The sequence below is a fragment of the Cavia porcellus genome, unplaced genomic scaffold, assembly GCF_034190915.1.
Source record: "Cavia porcellus strain 051 isolate PalLab524CR breed Dunkin Hartley unplaced genomic scaffold, mCavPor4.1 scaffold_17, whole genome shotgun sequence".
Taxonomy (NCBI): domain Eukaryota; kingdom Metazoa; phylum Chordata; class Mammalia; order Rodentia; family Caviidae; genus Cavia; species Cavia porcellus.
In genome coordinates, this window is record NW_026947500.1 from 505,588 (window position 1) to 526,756 (window position 21,169).

The following is a 21,169-nucleotide window of genomic DNA, read 5'->3' on the forward strand; positions in this document are numbered from 1 at the left end:
GTAAACATTACAGGACTTCCAAAGTAGACAATAGTCAAACCAGAACTGAACAGAGTCTAATCAGTCAAAACAAGATCGTGGGAGTATTACAGGAATTCAAAACAAGTTAATAGGAAATCAAAAAAAGTTACTATTATATATCCTGCTAATTTTTTAAATTTTTCCCCTTAATTAAAACAAACATAAGAAATAACTAAATAATTTTTTTAAAGAATAAGTGAGAGACTGAGAAAAAACAGGACATAACAATATAACAATAGAGGTCAAAGCATGACTGTTTCAGCAACCTAGAGCTTCACCACCAAATAACCCGACTTAATAGTAGTTACCATAGTGTCTGTCTTTTTCCTTGAAATATTTGAATAAAACTTCATATACTATAGCTTCAAATATTTCCATATCAAGAAGCCCAGAATAAAGCCTTTCCAATTAATAAGTGAAAACTTTATAAGGCTTCAAGGCCACATAATGGGGAATCATGATTACCACATATTTTTATATATTTGAATCATTACTTACATTAGGGAAACTATTCGGTATTCACACATGTGAGATTGATTTATTTCACTTATGAGTATGGTCTCAAGCTGCACCCATTTATTGATAAATATCTCAATGTGATCCTTCTTTATAGCTGAATAATACTCCATTCTATAGAAATACCACAACTTTTTTATCCATTCCTCAGTTGATGGACACTTGGGTTGTTTCCAAGATCGGGCGATAACAAATTGTGCTGCTATAAACATAGGTGCACATATATCACTGTGGTATGATGCTTTCAGTTCTTCTGGGAATATGCCTAGAAGTGGAAGAGCTGGAATAAATGGGACTTACAATCCCAGGTTTTTGAGAAATCTCCAGACTGACCTCCACAAAGGCTGCACCAGTCTACACTCCCACCAACAGTGTAGGAGAGTTCCTTTTCCCCCACAGCCTCTCCAGCAGTTGTTGTTGTTGGTTTTCTTGATCCTGGCCATTCTTTCAGGAGTTAGATGGTATCTCAGTGTGGTTTTAATTTGCATTTCTCTGATGACCAATGATGCTGAACATTTTTTTATGTATTTATTTGCCATTTGCATTTCTTCATCTGAGAAGTGCGTATTCATCTCAGATGCCCATTTTTGGATCGGATCTTTGAATTTTGGGGGTCTGAGTTTTTTTAATTCTTTATATGTTTTAGACAAGTGTCCCTTGTCTGAGAGAGAGTTCACTAAAATCTTTTCCCAGTTTGTGGGTTTTCTTTTCACTATGCTGGAAATTTCTTTTGACATGCAGAAACTTTTTTAATAAGAAGTGGTCCCAGTTATTGATTCTGGAAAGTATTTCCCGTGCGATTTGAGTCCTGTTCATGAATTCTCTACCTACTCCTATGTCTTCAAGGTTTCTACCCAATTTGTCTTCCAATAGATTTAGTGTTTCTCTTTTAATATTCAGATCTTTGACCCACTTAGATTTTAATTTAGTACATGGTGATAGACATGGGTCTAGCTTTAGTTTTCGGCAAATGGAGAGCCAGTTTTTCCAGCACCATTTATTAAAGAGACTGTCGTTCTTCCAGTGAACCTGCTTGGCTCCTTTATCAAAGATAAGGTGGTTGAGTTTGTTTGTATTTGTGGTTGTATCTTCTAATCTATTCCATTGATTTTTGGCTCTGTTTTGATTCCAATACCATGTTGATTTTACTACTGTTGCTTTGTAGTATAACTTCAAGTCAGGTATTGTGATGCCTCCTGCTTTGTCTTTGCTGCTTAGAATTGCCTTTGCTATTCTAGGTCTCTTCTGGTTCCAGATGAAATTTAGGAGTGATTTCTCTAGATCTATAAGGTATGTTGATGGTATTTTTATTGGGATTGCACTGAATCTGTATAACAGTTTTGGGAGAATGGCCATGTTCACAACGTTTGTTCTTCCTATCCATGAGCAAGGGATGTCTTTCCATTTTCTGATATCATCCTCAATTTCCTTTTTCAGTGTATTATAGTTTTCACTGTATAAGTCTTTCACTTCTTTCGTAAGAGTAATTCCTAAATATTTCATTTTTTTGCTTGCTAATGTGAAGAGTGTAGTTTCTCTTATTTCCCTCTCTGTGATTTTGTTGTTTGTGTATAGGAATGCTATTGATTTCTGAGTATTGATTTTGTATCCAGCCACATTACTGAATTCATTTATTGTATCTAAGATTCTTTTAATGGAGTTTAGGGGGTCTTCTATGTAGAGTATCATGTCATCTGCAAACAATGATAATTTAACTTCTTCTTTTCCTGTCTTTACCCCTTTTATTTCTCTCTCTTGCCTAATTGCTCTGGCTAGTACTTCCAGTACTATATTAAATAGGAGTGGGGATAAAGGACATCCTTGTCTTGTGCCTGATTTTAAAGTAAAGGCTTTCAATTTTTGGCCCATTTAGTATGATGCTGGCTGTTGGTTTGTCATAAATGGTCTTTATTATATTGAGGTAAAGACCATCTATTCCAAGTTTTTGTAAAGTTCTTATCATGAATAAATGCTGGACCTTATCAAAGGCTTTTTCCGCATCTATAGAAGTGATCATGTGATTCTTACTTTTGGCTTTATTGATATGGTGGATTACATTTATTGATTTACATATGTTGAACCATCCTTACATTCCTGGGATGAATCCCACATGGTCATGGTGTATAATCTTCTTGATGATTTGCTGCATCCTATTTGGCAATATTTTATTGAGGATTTTTGCATCTGTGTTCATTAGGGAGATCGGTTTATAGTTCTCTTTTTTAGTTGGGTCTTTCTCAGGTTTTGGTACTAGAGTAAAATTTGCTTCCAGGAATGACTTAGGAAGGATTGCTTCCCTTTCAATTTCATTGAATAGTTTGACGAGTGTCGGCATTAGGTCTTCCTTGTATTTCTTGTAGAATACTGCAGTGAATCTATCTGGGCCTGGGCTCTTCTTTGTAGGTAAGAACTTAATTACATTTTCAATTTCATTAACAGAGATTGGGTTATTCAACAGTTTTACATCCTCATGATCTAGCTTTGGTACTTCATATGTTTCTAAGAATCTGTCTATTTCTTCTGTGTTATTAAACTTTTGAGAGTAGAGGTTTTCGAAATAGGTGTTGATGACCTTCTGTATTTCTATTGGGTCTGTAGTGATTTCGCCTTTTTCATTTCTTATTGCATGAATTTGAGCTTTTTCGTCCCTTTTTTTAATAAGGTTGGCTAGGGGATTATCGATTTTATTTATTCTTTCAAAGAACCAACTCTTTGATTCATTGATTCTTTGGATTGTTTTCTTAGTCTCTGTTGCATTGATTTCTGCTCTGATTTTTATAATTTCCCCTCTTTTGGCTTTGGGCTTGACTTGCTCTTCTTTTTCTAGCTGTTTGAGGTGTAGCATCAAGTTATTTATTTGTGTTCGTTCTGTTTTCCTGATGTGGGAACTCAGTGCAATAAATTTTCCTCTCAGGATGGCTTTCATTGCATCCCACAGATTCTGGTAAGTTGTATCTACATTTTCATTTTCTTTTAGGTATTGTTTAGTTTCTTCTTTAATTTCTTCTGTGACCCACTGATTACTCAAGAGTGTGTTATTCAATTTCCATGTGTTTGTGGGATTTTTGCAGTATCTTTTATCATTAATTTCTAATTTCAGAGTGCTATGATCGGATAACATGCAAGGGATGATTTCAACTCTTTTGCATTTGTTTAAATATGTTCTGTGAGCTAATATATGGTCTATTTTAGAGAATGATCCATGTACTGCTGAGAAGAATGTGTATTCTGATCTTGTTCGGTGGAACATTCTGTATATGTCTATCAAACCCATTTGTTCACAGGTGTGATTCAGTTCTGTTATTTCTTTGCTCATTTTCTGTCTGGTTGATCTGTCCCTTGGTGTCAATGGCGTATTAAGGTCTCCTGTTACAATTGTGTTACTGATAATTTGCGTTTTCGTTTCTCTTAATAGTTGTTTTATATAACTGGGTGCTCTGGAGTTTGGTGTGTATATATTTAAGATAGTTATCTCTTCCTCTTGGAGTTTCCCCTTACGAGTATGTAGTGACCTTCTTTGTTCTTTATGGTCATTGTTGGTTTAAAGTTCACGTTGTCTGCAAACAGAATGGCTACTCCTGCTTTTTTTGGATTCCTGCTGCATGAAGAATTGTTTTCCATCCTTTGATTTTCAGTCTGTGAGTATCCTTCTGGGTTAGATGGGTTTCCTGTAAACAGCATATGGTTGGATTTTGTTTCTTGATCCATTCTGCTAGTCTGTTTCTTTTGATTGGTGCATTGAGACCATTTACATTAATGGTTATTACTGTTAAATGCTGGTTTATTGTTGGAATGTTGTCTCTCTGCTGTTGCATCTTTATCTTTCTCTTCTGTTTAATTATTTGCTTTGCTTAGTGGTTTTTTCCTTTGTGTATCTAAACTGTCTTTCAATATTTTTTGCAGGGTTGGTTTGGTGTTCATGAAGTTCTTCAACTGTTCTTTGTCGTGGAAGTATCGTATTTCACCATCTATTTTGAATGATAGTTTTGCAGGATATATCAGTCTAGGTTGGAAATCATTTTGCTTTAGGATCTGGAATACTTCATTCCATGCTCTTCTTGACTTTATTGTTTGTGCTGAGAAGTCTGCTGTGATTCTGATAGGTTTTCCTTTATAAGTGATCTGTCTTTTCTCTCTGACAGCTTTTAATAATCTATTCTTGTGTTGGATTTCTGGGATGGTGATTATTATATGTCTGGGTGTAGTTTTATTTTGGTTATGACTATTTGGAGTTCTATATGCTTCACTGATCCTGATGTTGGTTTCTGATCTCATGCTTGGGAAATTTTCAGCTATTACTTCTCTAAATATCCTCTTGAGATCCTTTATGTTGTCTCCTTCTTTTTCATTAATCCCTATCATTCTTATGTTATTTTTCTTTGCATCGTCTTGCAGTCGTTGAATTGTTGTTTCCTGATTCCTTGTTATTTTTAAAAGATCTTTCCTTTCCTGTTCACTAGCTGCAATCCTGTCTTCAAGGTCTGAAATTCTATCTTCACTTTCATTAAGGTGGTTTTTACAACTTTCAGTGGAGTTTTTTTATTTCCTGTATATCTCTGTGCATCTGCATTATGTATTCTCTTTGTTTCTTATATTGCTCGTCTAGGGGTTCTATCTTTTTGTTTAGTTCCTCCAATTTTTTATCTGTGTTTTCTTTAGATATATTTAGAATCTCTTTCATTTCTTTTATCATTTCTTCTTTTATCTGGGAGATTATTTCGAGTGTGAATTTCTTTAAAGCTTCCTGGAGTTGCTTGTCAATTTCAGTAGCTATTGTGTCTGATATTTGAGGTGAATGGCATATATTTTCTTCTATATACATTGCTCCTAGGGTTTCTTGAGATGGGCTGGAGGTTTAAGGTTGTAATTTTGTCTTTCGTTTTGTCATTTTCCTATATTTCTGTGTTTCAAGTGTTATTTGAAAGCTTCCTCAGGATCTGTTGAAAATCCCCTTGTATGTTTGTAGCTACTGAGACTCTGGCACCATGCTACCCCAAGCCACTGGGCCTGCAGAACCCATGGCCCTCCTCTGCCTGCTCAGAACTCCGCAGTTCCAGACAAGTTGGGCCTCAGGGACACTGTGCGCCCACCTGCCCTTTGGAAGCTCCACAGCTCTCCAATTGCAGCCGGGATGTGGAGGCAGATGTAGACACCTCAAACCTACCTCTCCATTTCACTGCACCTGGAAGCCTGGAGGGACCCAAACAGTCTGGGCTCTGGGCAGAGTGTGCTGAGCACTCACCACAGGCTGCAGGGCCTCCGGAACCCATGATGCTCCACCGCCCGCTGAGACATCCACAGTCCTCCAGACACACAGGGATGCCGATGCAGGCCCCCCAGATCCGCCCAGCCCCTCCTCTGCACACGGATGGCTAGGCGCGGCAGTCCGAAACAGGCTGGGCTCCAGGTATAGTGTGGGCCCGCCCACCCATTGGAAGCTCAGCAGTTGTCCAAGTGCAGCCAGGATGGGGAAGCGGATGTAGAGGCCTCAAACCCACTTCTTCACTTCACTGCACCTGCAAGCCTGGAGGGTCCGGAACAGTCTGAGATTTGGGCAGAGTGTGCTGAGCACTCACCACAGGCCGTGGTGCCTCCAGAATCTGCGATCCCTCCCTGCTTGCTGAGATATCCACAGTCCTCCAGACACACATGATAGAGAATTCATACATGAAATTATAAGCAGACACTGCCTTCTAAACCCAGCAGATTGGGGCCACATGACATAGTAAAATAGCATGAGATTTGAGGCCTTTGGGTAAAAGTTTAAATCGCCTCAGCTTACCAGTTTTCAATGTCTAAATCTCCAAGGAGGGAGATTACCCTCCGTCTATGTCGTGAGTATCTAGGGTACTCTGAACTCCGGGAAAGGCAAACACGCAAACACGCCTGATTGGGACACGGAGGGTGCAGCACTCAGAAAGGAAAACAGGAGAGACATGGCACTTTTACTGCCTGCACCACGTTGCACTGCACTGCACGCACAATCTTTATTTTAAGATTCATATATAGTAAACCGGATCAGTTCACAGAGCCCAGACAATTAAGTAGTGAAAAGGCATTCTTTGTGACAAGCTACAATGTGACAGACTACAATGTTTATTCTAAACTATCTAAGTGAAGTAAATAACCACAACCAGTTCTCCTAACCCCTCTAGCCCAGGAAGAAATTCATTAGCCCAAGAATGTTGTTAATTTTGTCTGCTGTTAATGTCACAAAGGGTGGCCAGCCACTTCCTCAAGACTTCTGCAAAACAAAGCCAGCTCACACAGTATGGTTTCCAGAGGGTGAGAGATCTCACTGAGTACAGGCATTCCTGTCCTACCTCTGTGTCACATACCGGGGGCTATTGTATATTGCAGGTCTGAGGGGGTTGGGGCCTACAAAGTGACACCTCATCCCCCACACGTCTATAGGCTAGTTAATAACGATTAGCAGTGATTTGCATTATAGTTTGATGCTTGGTCCATTACATTGTCCAACTCTAGAATTTCAGGAATCAGTTGGTCCCTGGAGAGAAAACCGAGGGCAAAGTATGTAATTTTCAAGAAGCACTTGTTTTGCATTTTGAAACATAGATATTCCTGGAATTTTTAGTACTGCCAGCCATTTACATGTAGGCTTTCTGAGTGAGCAAGTGAGAACATATGACAGTATAGTGCACCCTACCTGGACAACCTGTCTGATGTGTATCACTAGTTGAGCTTTATCTCTTACTGTGATAGTAAAATTGTTTTTAAATCTATAGCTCTGTTACAATGTAAAAATCTATAAAATATGAAAGTATTTTAGCCTTTAATTTCAAGCCTTTTTATGGCCTCGTGTGGTAAAAATGTTTACCAGGTATTTATTTACTCAATATGAATTTTTTTATTTGAAATAATTTTCAAACAGGTTATTATAGTGTAAACCTGAATGAGTGATGCTGTCACCCAAAGAAGGTCCTGAAAAAACTCAAAGCTTCTTGAAGTATCAGGCAGTGCCAAAGAATGTCTTCTCTTCTAAGTTACAGCACATCTTCATTCTGATTAGCCTTCTCTTGCTACTGAAGAATTCAAACTTAATATAGTAAACATACAAGAAGTCACTTTAGGGGTTTGGGGAAGTTTTGGTGCCCCATATTTCCTTGAACTATGTTACAGATAATACTTAGTTTTTAATTCAAGATGTATGGTCATCATCTGGTTCCTTTTTCCCATACATTTTTCAATAAATCTTTATGTTACTCTTTCTATGGAACTATGTTTTTTATTTACATGGCATTTTCTCAGATTGACCTGGTTTGAGGATATCTCAGGAGTTTATTTTGTGTGCTGCCACAATACAGAAAAAAGAACATAAGCATGTATCCTGTTGAAAATTGCAAATTAAGTGTGCATGGGAATGGTCACATTGTGCACATTGTGCTGCCTGTTTGGAAAGATAGGCAAATAATAAAGAAGGAAGTTAGTAAGAGACCTCAAAGAAGGACAAGATGATTGATGGATAAAAATCCTCTTTATAAAACAATGAAAGAAAAGAAAAGAAGCAAATGGGGAATGTAAGCAGTTTAGAGACTACTAAATAGTTGTAGGGAAAATGAATGAATGGACCCAAGGAACAGAAATTAGCTTCTAAATGATTCTCTGAAATTTGAATGACCCTGAAAGATCTTTACTGTCTTATGATAAAATTGTTCCAGGTGTGGTTACATTCCTCAGACTTCTTTCCTGAGACAGATAATCCAGTTTCAGGAAGAGAGGAAGGCAGTTGAGCTTTGTTTTGGCAGAACCTGTCTTAATGCAGATAAGGGATATCAGAGGAAACATTTCCAGCATCTGATGCTCAAGCAGGACCTTTAGTTTGAAATAGCAGAGCAGGGGATCATAATTTGAAGTATAAATTCTGAGCCCCAATAGTATCAGAGTTTATGATGACAGAACTAAACCCTTTGTTAGTTCTTTAATTCCTTGGTTCTGGTCCATTGTTTTTCTTTTTCTTTTTTTGCGGTACCAGGGATTGAACTCATGATCTCACCCTTGCCAGGCAGGCACTTATGGCACTGAGCTAAATCCCCGGCCCAGTCCATTGGTTTTAACAGACATCTTAATTGAATTAACAGATTTTCTTGAGAGAAAGAAAATTTAAAAAGGAAAAATGTTCACTTCTTTAAAACCATGGAGTATATTTATTCATACCACAGCATATTATCCTTTCAGCTAGCAGAAATTTAAATCTAAGCCTTCTTAACATTCATTGGGATAACTTTTGGCCATCATTTGTCATATATGTTGTAATGAATTTTCCAATGAAATCTTTTGAGCACTTCTGTGATTCAGGAAATCTTTTTTTTTTTTAAATTTTATTTAAGGAGAAAAGAAAAAAAAAGCAGGGAAAGGGTACAAGTTATACAGATTTACAGAAAAAAAATGAACAGTAGGAAATCACTAGTTAATGGATTACATATTGTCATCTTAGAAATAATTGTTCAAGTCACAAAATTAAAGCTTGTAAAGTGGACATTCCATCAACGATACTGCAAACAGTTCTGTTCATCGATCCAATAAAACTCTGTGATATCATTTTCTATCTTACGCACTTAAATATACATGCAGTTATATAGTTTGGAGCACTTTCTTTTCCTCTCTTTTGTACCATGACTATTACACATTTTGGGTTTCATTGCTCCCACGGTTCTTATTACTTTTTTGGAAGAGAGTAAAACCAAATGCGACATAACAGAACAGAATCGGTCAAGTCAAAAGGGTGGACATAATAGATAATGTAAAAACATAATACAAGGTGATCAACAATGGTTACTATAATGCCTCCCGCTATCTCTAATAGAATTGCCTATATCGTTAGTTATAATACAATTGAACAAAACAGTAAAGAATAAAACCAACAAAACCAAAACATTGGAGACATTGTAGGTCTTCAAAAGTAGATAAAAGTCAACAAGAATGGGCGTCATAATGAATCTCATTATCTTCACAGCTGATGCCTAAACTTTCGAACCTGATACTATCCAGCAAAACAGAATAGGGGAACATCAGTTAAAAACCAGATGGTGAGAGTAATACAGGGCTTTAAATCAAAGTAATGAAAAGTCAAAGTGGGTTACTATAATATATCCTGCTATTTTTTTCCTTTAATTAAAAGGATAAAGATAAAAAAGTAAATAATGGAGTAGAGATTGAGATAAAAGAGGGCATAACAACGAAACAGCGCAGATCAAAACATAACCATTTAAGCAGAATAGTGTTTCACCACCAGATAATTCTAACCTAAAAGTAGTTACTATATTGTCTTTCTTTGAAATCCTTGAGTACAACTTCGTATACTGTAGCATTAAGTATATCAAAATGATGTAAAACCATTCAAGAGAATGACAGCATTACAGAGTATTTAGAATTGACTAACAGAAAATGAATAATGGTTTCTGTATAATCTCCTTGTCTTTACAAGGTTTTTGCTTATACTATCGTACATAATAAAATCCAGTAAGATACAACCTATTTAGACCATTGGAGACAGAAGGACAAAAGCTAGATGAGACTTCAAAACAAGATGATACTAAATCAGTATTACCTATTAAGATGTCATTTTCTCCAAAATAGCTATTCCTATCATCCAATCTTCTCTGCCTCATTTCTGTTGAGCTCTTTTTCTGTCAGTAGCTGTCAGTTTGTCTTCTTCATTTTGTTCTCTGCTCCATTCGTTGTGGCCTCTCTGCCATTATTTCTGGATTCTTTGTATTTTTCTTTTTTTAGAATATCCTGCAATACTCTCTGTAGAGTTGAATTGGTGGCTGCAAATTCCCCCAGTTCCTCTTTATCCTGGAAGCACCTTGTTTTTCCATCAATTTCCAGGGACAGTTGTGCAGGATATCTCAATCTTGGCTGGAGATTATTATCTTTCAAAGCTTGAATTATTTCCCCCCACGCTCTTCGTGATTTGATGGTTTGTGAAGAGAAATCTGCTGTAATTCTGATGGGTGTTCCCTTGTAAGTGGTCTGTTTCTTGTCTCTGACAGCTTTTAATATTCTGTTCTTGTATTGAATTTCTGGAATTTTTATTATTATATGCCTGGGTGTTGGTCTGTTTGGGTTGTAGGTAGCTGGGGTCCTGTATGCCTCATACATCTGAGTATCTTTACCTTTTGCTAAATTAGGAAAATTCTCCTGGATTATTTCTGTGAGTAGCTTTTGTAGTTCACTTGTTTGTGTTCCTACTTCTTCTTTTATGTTCTTAATCCTTAAGTTATGGATCCTCTTATCATCTTCTTGTCTTTGTATTATTGCTGTTTGTTTCTTTGTTATTTTTAAGAAGTTTTTCATTTCATTCTCCCATATTACAAGTCTGCCCTCCAGTTCAGATAGTCTGTCCTTAGTTTCTTTCAAGCTGTTATGCCAGTCTTCTATAGACTTCTTGGTATCTTGGTAGTCCCTTTGAACCTGCTTCACATATTCTATGGTTTCTCTGTTTTCTCCATCAAACAATTCTCCCCTTTTTTTCTGTTCTTCCATTCCACCGCCTGTTTTTTCTTGGGTGGTACTTAGCATTTCTCTAACTATTCTGCATACTTCTAGCTTCAGGTCATTGATAACTTCATTCCTGAATTGGTCTATGAGGCTCTCTATATGGTGCCTTATGTATATTGGTGCGGTGTCTGCTATTGCCTGTTTCTCAGAATTGGGGGCCGAGGAGCCTTTCTTGTTGCTGCCTCTTCCCATGCTGCCTCTTCTTCTCTGTTCCTTATATATGCAAGCTTATATAAGAGGCCCAGCTTCTCTCCCAGTCAGCCACAGCCTGATCGAATTGCGCCAGTTAGGTGTTCCCGCTCACCGCTGCGCACCAGGGAGTTACGGACCAGGCAGCCTACGTGGGAGTCGCCCCTCTGGGCCACCGTCAGGCTCTGGGATCTGGGTTGGGACAGCCTACCAGGTCCGCCGGCAGCGTCACGCAGGCCAGGCACTTTTCACCAATCCCGCCCAAGAGGGGGATGTGTGGCTGGAGTCGCCACCACGCCCTGCTCCCGCAGGACTGCTCGGGCCCAGAAAGTCCTCCTCTGGAGTCAAACTGTGGTAGAGTGTCAGTTTCTCTCACTCACCTCACCACAAGTCAGTGCACGCCTCCCTGCCGTTCGCAGATTGCTGTTCTCAGAGCTTCTGCGTGTCTCTCTCCTTGCTGAGCCACTGTAAAGGCAGCCAGCCGCCGCGCGGCGGGAAACCCAAATCGCGGCTTACAGTGGCGCGGGGTCCAGCTCCACACCGAGGCTTTTCTGTTCCTGTTTTAGCACCAGGACTGCATTCCAAGTTGGTTTCTCTCAGCCCAGTTCGTTCCTGAGTCAGCAGAGCATATCTCCACCTGCTTATGTCTCCTTAGTCCGCACCATTCCTGGCTTCTGAGCCGAGTCTTTCAGAGAGCCTCCGGTAGTTGCTGTTATCTGTCCGCCATGTTCTCCCGGAAGTCGATTCAGGAAATCTTAAGGCACTTAAGGAATATTGGGATATTCTCTGCATTTTCACTCAGTTATTTGGATGTTCAGCTCTCCCATTGATTCCCTTCCACTACGTTTCTATTTCTACTTCATTATATGCCTAACATTACATTTCTACTTCATTTCTGCATCTTCATTATATGCCTAATGTTAAATAGGTAATTTTAAAAGCTACTAGAAAGCATTTGACAACACCTGAGCGGTAATCCGTGGCATTGCATACATGGGTCATTCACTTTTTCTAGTTTTCCAAGCCCTGTGATTTATTCTGAGAGATTTGGCAAGTTCTTCTGCTTTTAACTTTTAACTTTTGTATTGCTTGGTGTCCAACAGACATTTGGGTACATTTCGTTGAGAAAAGACTTCACCACTTGCACATATATTCTTGGATCCTTTGTAAAGCATTTTTTTTTAAACAGAAAAATCGGTAGGTTCATTTTCTGAGAGAATATTGGCATTACTTACTGTCTCTTCTCTCTTCTGCATACAAATGTTCTATCGAGGTCAAGTCCAACTCCAGTTATGAGGAAAATGCAGCGGTGACAGGCAGCACCAACAGAAACAAGTCAATGGAGGGAACAAAGGTTAACAAGTAACCTAGAGTATACTTGCATGGACTGTGAGAGCTGCCCAGGAAATGACAACTGTGTCACACCTTTCCTCTCTAAGGGCAAACTGGTTTCTTTGGAGATTGATTATTAGATTGTCCAACCTTCAGAATGCATGTGACAAAAAAGGAAATTTGCTAAATTACAGATTGCAAAAGTATTTTTTTTTCATGAGATGGAGATTTTTTTTTCTTTTTAAAAGATTTTCCAGCTTCATTTCTGTGTATCTAACTTTAGCCTATCTCATAGAAAAGCAGGAAAAAAGGCCTAGAGATTTGAACTTTTACAGAAAATGTAGCAACACCAAAGTAATAACCGAAGTTAAAACAGTGAATTCCAACCAGTCTTCTAAACACTTATGATAAAAAAGTTTTCACCAATTTATGGCAAAATGATAAAAGGTAGTCCAATTTCATGAATTCAGATATATCCATTGTAGCAGATTATTATATTTTCACTTTGAGGTATTCATTCTTTCATGTGGTTGTAAGTGGTGTTGTTTTGATGGTTTTTCTCTGCCTTCCAACCTATTTGCTGGGTTAAAAAATTTTAGCAACCCTGTGTCGGTTCATTCAGTTAAAAAACTAAAAGTCCTTTGCATGTCAAAGTCTGTGAATTAACAGGCTAAAGGAATTCTAGCACAATGTTCTTTGTGTTAGGTGCTTCTCTGTTATTTCCTATACTGTTGGTTTTTATTTTTAGGAGAAAAACATCCATAAGGCATTTTTCTCTGTAGCTAAAGAAGACTCCCTTTTTTTTTCTCAAGTCACAATTATAAAATCATTTTAAATTTTTAAATAATTTGGCTATGAAAACTCTAGGATATATTTATGAATATTTGTTTTTATAAGTAGCATAAATTATCAGAAAACTTTTTAAAAATCTGGTTTTAAATAACACTTGCTTTTAGCCTTGTAACTTCTCATAACTCATTTACAAGATTTAGTTCCCTGACCTGGTTTTATGAAATGATTTCTTAAGTAGTATATACATCTGCACATGCATACAACCTCCTTAACACAGATAGCAAGGGAAAAATATTCAAGAATTAATAGTTTATTCATAACTCAACTACTTTTACCTTTTCTACCGTGGCAGCATTGTATAATACTCCTCTGTTACTTGACCCTCTCATTTCTTTATCTAAAGATATTATCTTCAGTTGACTGATAATAATAATAAATCTTTAATGCTCCATGTAAGAGTAATCCTTTTTGGAATATATTGATTATTATGACTAATGATGAGGCCTTGGCATTTTGTAGACAAATATTAAGACAGTATTATTTAGATGCCAATGCTTTTTGATTGCTCAAGGTGTTGTATTGTTGTTAATGCATTACATGCCCAGGGATTCACTGTGCCAACAATGCAACAATCCTCGAATGACTTATGCTATCATTCATAACCTCAGGCTCCTAATTTCCTAGCAGGACGTGTAATCAGCAACCAGCCACTCTGCTCACCACCCTGGAAGAGGCCTCTCCCCACAAACACAACCGATGCTTTTCAGAAGTTCTCAAGAACCCCAAAGTTGTGTTAATGGTTTTGTTATCTCTGTTATCTTCACCAGAAAGAAGTCCTGTGGAATTGCAAGTTCATGAAACACTGCCTTTCTGCGTCTGGACCAGCTGCCATAAAGCTATTGTGCCCAATTTGAGGTAAGTGAACCCCTGGCTCAAGGTGCTGTGCTGTTATCTGTGGGTACTCACTTTTTCTGAAGATTGATTTACTCTATTTCTAGTTTTTAAATTTTTTCTTGATTTTTATGAGTGTTTTGTTTTGTTTTGTCTTTTGAAGACAGGCTCTCACTATGCAGTTCAGGCTGGCCTTGAACTCACTATATAGACCACGCTGGCCTTGAATTTGCAGTGACCCTCCTGCCTTGGCCTCTCAAGTTTTGATTTATTTTCTTAAACAGATATATACTATTGTAATAGATTATATACTTTTGTACAATGATACGAGTTCTTCTAGGACAAGAGACTTAAATATATTTTATGTTTTAATGGTACTGTATTACCTCAGCTAAGTGAATAGATAATGGTACTATATTCGATGGTCAACAGGAGTGATAAAAATACTTACTTTTGTATTATAACATTTTATTTAGGTTGGCCTAAGTATGTATACATACTTTCTGTTTTTTCCTCATAATAATGCCCACTATTAGAAAAACTGAATGAAGGTTAAAATCATAACCATCTTATTCCTTATTGAGACAATTTTCAGAATTTAGGTAATATTATTTGTTTATGTGGCAATTGAATGACTTTAAAATTAGGACTTTGGGGTTGGAGATTTAGATCAGAGGAAGTACACAGGCTTAGCCTATGTAAGGTCTTGGAATTCCTAGCACGTGTGCACACACAAGGGCTTTCCAACATGCACACTTTAAGGGGTTTTCCTATAGCAATATTAATATTGTTGTGTTTTAAAAGGTCTGATTCATTTTACTAAGAAATAATTCCTTATATTTTTCCTATTTCTCTGAGAAAATTAATATGTAAATTATTGTTTCCTAAGCTTGAAACTATTCCACTATGGCTTTTCTCGGACTGTTCTCTTTGCTGATTCTGCCAAGTGTGGTGTTAGGGGCCAATTTCCCTGATGAAACCATTGCCGAGGTGTCAGTGAATATGTACAACCATCTTCGAGCCACAGGAGAAGATGAAAATATTCTCTTCTCTCCACTGAGCATTGCCCTTGCAATTGGTATAATGGAACTTGGGGCTCAAGGGTCTACTCTGAAAGAAATCCGCCTTTCAATGGGATATGACAACTTGAAAAATGGTAAGTGAGAAACTCCGGTTTGATTTCTGCAGGTGATTTGACTTTAAATTTGAATTAAGTTATTTTGTCATATGTTAGAGGCAGTAATATATTTTTTTATTTAAAGACAAAAAAGAAAAGAAAAAAACAAAGCAGAAAAGGGTACAAGTAATACAGAATTTCAAGAAAAAAAATATACATTAAGAAATCACTAGTTAATAGGTTACATATTGTCATCTTAGAAACAGTTGTCCAAATTATAAAATTAAAGCATACAAAGTGGACATTCATACAGTGAGATTGCAGACAGTTCTGTTCAATGATCCAACAAAAGCTCAGTAATAATGGTTTTCTATCCTACACACTTAAATATACATGCAGTTATATCCTTTAAACCACTTTCTTTTCCTCTCTTTTTTACGATAACAATTACACTTTTTGGGTTTTATTACTCCCACAGTTCATATTACTTTCTTTTGAAGAGAATAAAACCAATCGTGACTAAACAAAACAGAGTCAGTTAGAACAGAAGGATGGGCACAGTACATGATGCAAAAGTAGAATACCAGCTGATCAAAATGGTTACCATTGTGCCTCTTGCTATTTTAAAAAGAGTTGCCTATATCATCAGGTATAATAGAATTGACCAAAACAGTACAGAACAAGACCAATAAAACCTACACTGGAGACCTTACAGGACTTCAAAAGAAGATAATAGTCAAAGCATAATGAGCATCATAGTAAATCTTATTGCCTTCAAAGTGGTTGCCTATACCCTCAAACTTGATACTATCAAACAAAATAGAATATAGTAAAATCAGACAGAACAAGATGGGGAGAGCAATACTGGGGTTCAAATCAGGTTAATAGGCAAACAAAAAAGTTACTATAATATATCCCGCTATTTTTTAATTTAGTTTTCCCTTAATTAAAAAAATAAGAAAAAAATAGATTAATTTAAAAAAAGGGGGGGAGATTGAGATAAAAGAGGACATTGTAACAGAACAACACAGGTCAGAACTGAACAATTTAAGCATCATTGTGTTTCACCACTAGATAACATAATAGTAGTCACCATAGTGAGGCAGTAATATTTTTACAGGGTAAGAAATTATCATTTTAGGGGATATATAGCTCAGTGGCACAAGTGCCTACCTGGCAAGTGGAAGTTCCTGAGTTTGATTTCTGGTACTGAAAACAAACACAAAATCCCAATTTTTCAGTATGGAGAATTCTCAGAAGACTAGGATTAGAAGTTCATTCAATCCAGCTGTTCCCCTCCTGTTTCCCAGAAAAACCAAAAAGGTCATATCACAGTGAAATATGTGCACCCATGTACATAACAGCACTATATGTAATAGCCAAATCTTGGAAACAGCCAAGACGCCCATCAGCTGCAGAGTGGATGAAAAATATGTGGTATTTTTATACAATGGAATATTACTCAGCTATAAAAAGGATGATCTTGAGGCCTTCATAGGTAAATGGAGACAACATGAGACTATCCTCATTAGTGAAATAAATAAGAATCATATTTATAAGTATCACATTGTGTCTTTAGTATAAAAAGTAGTAAGAAATGTAGGAGTAATAAAATCCAAAATGTGTAATTGCTGTTGTACAAAAGAGAGGAAAAGAAAGTGTTCTAAAGAATATAACTGCCTGTATGTTTAAGTGTGTAGGATTGATAACCATATTAATAAGTTTTTGCTGAATCATTGAACAGAACTGTTTGCAGTCTTGCTGTTTGAATGTCCACTTTGTATGCTTTACTTTTGTAACTTGAACAACTGTTTCTAAGAGGATAATATGTAATTTATCAACTAGTGATTTCTTTCTGTTTTTTTTTTTTTTGAGATTCTGTATTATTTCTACACTTTTTCTGTTTTGTCTTTTTTTTTCCTCTTTACATAAAATTTTAAAAAAAAGAAATTATGATTTTGACATGGTATGCCTGGAAGGGTTAGGAAATAAGAAGAATGGTGTTAATTCCTGCCTCTGTCTATGGCTGAGTCTAAATAATTACATTTCAAAAGAATTACTATTTAAATAAATTTCATTTTGATAAAAATAAATGATTCTGGTGTGCCCAGTCTAGGGAGAATCTTATATTATTCAATTTTTGAATAAATGCATGAGAAATTACAACTGTGATGATTTGTATAAAACAAGGAACATGGTTTGTTAAGACTGTAAGACATTTTTCACTTAAATCAACTGTGTCCTCATTTATTAAATAGCATACAAGAATTTTTTGAAGTGTTATATAATTATAAAATTATATATATCAGTGAAAATTTCTAACCAAAAGATATTTTATAATAATTTTAATACCATGTGTAATTTCTATTTTAATGCTTCTAATGTGCATATAAATTACCTCATTAGAATATTAAGAACTCATAAGAATATTAAGAACTGTGACAACTTTTAATGAATTTTCTAGTTATAAAATTTTAAAAGTGTAGCGATCGTAAAATTTAAAGAAAGAAATATCTTGACTTTTTTTTTTTCTGAACCAAGCCCAGGCTGGCCTTGAACTCACTGCAATCCTCGTGCCTCAGTTTCCAAGTGTTGGAATTACAGGTTGCTCAGTCATGCCCAGGAAATTTGAATTTATATAGATAATTAAATGGAATTTTCCCTGATGATTATAAAATAAGGCTAATTTAAAGAAAGCAATCTCAGTGCTTTGGAAGAAAACCACAGACAAAATTTCTGCTTGGTAGATTCTAGCAAAAGTAAAAATGAAATGACAAATACTATTATTGATGTAGTTAAAAGTATAAAGCACATGGGTTTATTTAAACGTTGAGAAATAACACAAGCACTGGGACAACCTTGCCATAGCAAGTAAGCAATAAATTCTGATCTTTTATTCCTGGGGCCATGTTCTCTTTATGTCCTTTACTAAGTTTTAGTGTTCATTTACTCTTCTTGACCTTTTACCATGGTTGTTCCACTAATAAACATGTTCTTTGTCATCTTGCAGGTGAAGAATTTACTTTCTTGAAGGATTTTTCTAATATGGTAACTGCTGAAGAGAACCAATATGTGATGAAAATTGCCAATTCCCTTTTTGTACAAAATGGATTTCATGTCGGTGATGAGTTTTTGAAAATGATGAAAAAATACTTTAATGCAGAAGTAAATCATGTGGATTTCAGTCAAAATGTGGCTGTGGCAAACTCCATCAATAAGTGGGTAGAGAATAACACAAATAGTATGTTCTTTCTTTTTCTAAGTATTTGTATCCTCAGTCCTTTGCCTCTTGAATGTTGGGTAGCATCGAGTTGGGTATCTTGTAATTATTTTCTGTAGATTACAGTCCATTTCAGAAACATTGGTTTTTATTTTAAAAAAGCAAAACAGAAAACAGTACAGAATTTCAGAAAAATACAGAATTTCAAAACAAAAACAGAAAGAAATTGACACTAGTTAATATATTGCATATTATTATCTTAGAAATAGTTGTTCAGATTACAAGATCTAGGCATAAAACTGATCAATCAGTGACAGCACAAACTTCTTTTTGGTGAACTAACAGAATTAGTATAGTTATCTGGTGCACATATACATATTTACAGTTATATGTGTATACCTACATATATTTTTTTATCAATACTTTTGTGAGCAAGAATTTAATTCTTGTAACATATACGGAATTTTGGCACTGATCATCTTAACTCCGTACTTTCCAATTGACAGGTATCTTCTATGTAGTAATGGTAACTACTGCATGGAATTTCACTTGAACTATTGAATAAATAGAATGGTTAAATGGCATTTAATGATTCTTTTAGCAATACAATTAAGGTAAAACTAGATAAAACCAGAATTTAAAGATGTTTGTTAGTTTTAGAATCACAAAACTTGATTGACAATAAAAAAACTGAAAGATTATTTTAAAAAAAAGTAGTGCACTTTAAGCCAAAATAAATGAAAAGGAATTAGAATAAGACCCATTTTCTTCACCTGGGCACAGTTGCACATGTCAATGACCCAAGTACTCTGGGCAACTGATGCAAGCAGCATTTTGAGCCCAGCCCAAACAGTTTAGCAGTTTAGAAAACCCTATCTCATAAAGAAAACGAAGGCAAAAAACAATTGAAAACCAGGCTGTTTTGTGATGTTGCTCTCAGTGCAAAGGCCCTGTGTTCAATTCTCAATGCTACAATCCCCACAAAAAAAGCACTTATATTAAATTTTTCCTCTAATTCATATTTTTAAAACTTTGTTTAAGATCTTCAAATGTTCCACATTTTACTTTTTAGTTTTTGATTCTTGCTTGATTGTTTGTTTGAAACTCACTGTGGAGCCCTGATTGGCCTCACACTCAAAGCAGTTCTCCTGCCTCAGCCTCCCAAAGTGCTAGGATGACTGGTGCAGGCCACCATGGCTGTCTGAGGCGTTCCACGATTTAGCATTTTATCTTTCAATATTACTGAGTAATAATTGAAATTAGAATCTTAAAAAATCAGATTAAGTAACGTCAAATTGCTATAGCTATACATTAAATTACATCTTAATGTCAAAAAACCCAAGAAATGTCAATCTAAAATTTTCAAACAACAACAAAGCTAATCAGATACCTATCATCCTATAATTCATAAAATACTGATGCATCTGTCTTAAGAAGTACTATGACTAATAAAAGAGAATATAGAACTTACTTTGGTTCTATATTTTTCAAGATTAAAATATTTGTAGCACAAAGAAGTTTATTTTGGAGGGCTTAAGTATTTAAAGAATAAATCAAGAGTAATGATCTATCTGCTATACATTAAATTATTAAGGTTGGTTAACTTACAAACTCTTTTAGACACTTCCAGCAAACAAAACCAGTATATTTCAAATCATGTTTGAAAATAAACAGTTCAAATGATAGAAATAAGGCATCAAGATTTAAATTGGCTTTCACTTATCTGTTTTCAGCTAGTCAATAGCAGTTGCTATATTTGTAGAAAAATGTTCAATATTCGTGGGGATAAGTTTGAATTGGATGATGTTTAATCTTCAATATAGTTCAAGAATCATTTTAGAAATTTTTGCATGCTTAGTCAGTGTTAAGTGTTTTACATGCATCATTGCAACTACAAAGTGGTGAAGCCTGAGATTCATTCCATGTGGCTGTGTAGCTTCTATATCAAGATGCTACTGGTATTATTTTAGGTGTTATTGTTGTTTTGGAGATCCTACGTTGTTACTTATTTTATCGTGTGTGTGTGTGTGTGTGTGTGTGTGTGTGTAATTTTTTTCATTGAAAATAAGTTACCTATCCGGGACCTAGCCTAGATCCCCAATCTCCCAAACAAGTGTACCTCAAAGGCTTAAAATAAATGAGATAAGTGGAATGATTGTAGGGCTTCAGAAGGATCAAAACCCTCTGCAGAGTTCAGAGACTGTAATGGGTAAGATGGGGGATGTCTCTGGATCGCCCATTTGTATTTAGGGGTTTAGATGGAAAACCGCAGGAAATTGAACAGACGTTGGGTGTAGTTCAAGGACTTTTCTAAGTAACAAATTATGGTTTGTTTTTTTTTTCATTTCGGCCGTCACTTTACTTTTATATACTTTTTAAAAAAATTTTTATTTAAAGAGGAAAAAAGCAAAACAGAAAAAGGGTAAAAATAATACCTAATTTTAAAAAATAAACAGTAAGAAATCACTAGTAACAAATTATGTTAACAAGACGTCCGGGAGAACATGGCAGACAGATAGCAGCAGCTACGGAGGCTCTCTGAAAGACTCAGCTTAGAATTCAGGAATGGT

At 36.0% G+C, this 21,169-nt stretch overlaps 1 protein-coding gene across 5 annotated transcripts in view; it reads left to right on the plus strand.

Annotated features, from left to right (window-relative positions):
- Positions 1-21,169, plus strand: part of Serpini1 (serpin family I member 1) — a 92,873-nt gene that overhangs the window by 33,385 nt on the left and 38,319 nt on the right. For 4 of the 5 annotated variants that reach the window (XM_063227116.1, XM_023562256.2, XM_063227114.1 and 1 more), the window contains 3 exons: positions 14,199-14,286; positions 15,152-15,418; positions 18,390-18,620. In XM_063227116.1, the coding sequence (XP_063083186.1) occupies positions 15,169-15,418; positions 18,390-18,620 (481 nt within the window). In that variant the 5' untranslated portion in view covers positions 14,199-14,286; positions 15,152-15,168. The remainder of the gene's footprint in view (positions 1-14,198; positions 14,287-15,151; positions 15,419-18,389; positions 18,621-21,169) is intronic. The other variant, XM_063227115.1, reaches the window with a different exon arrangement.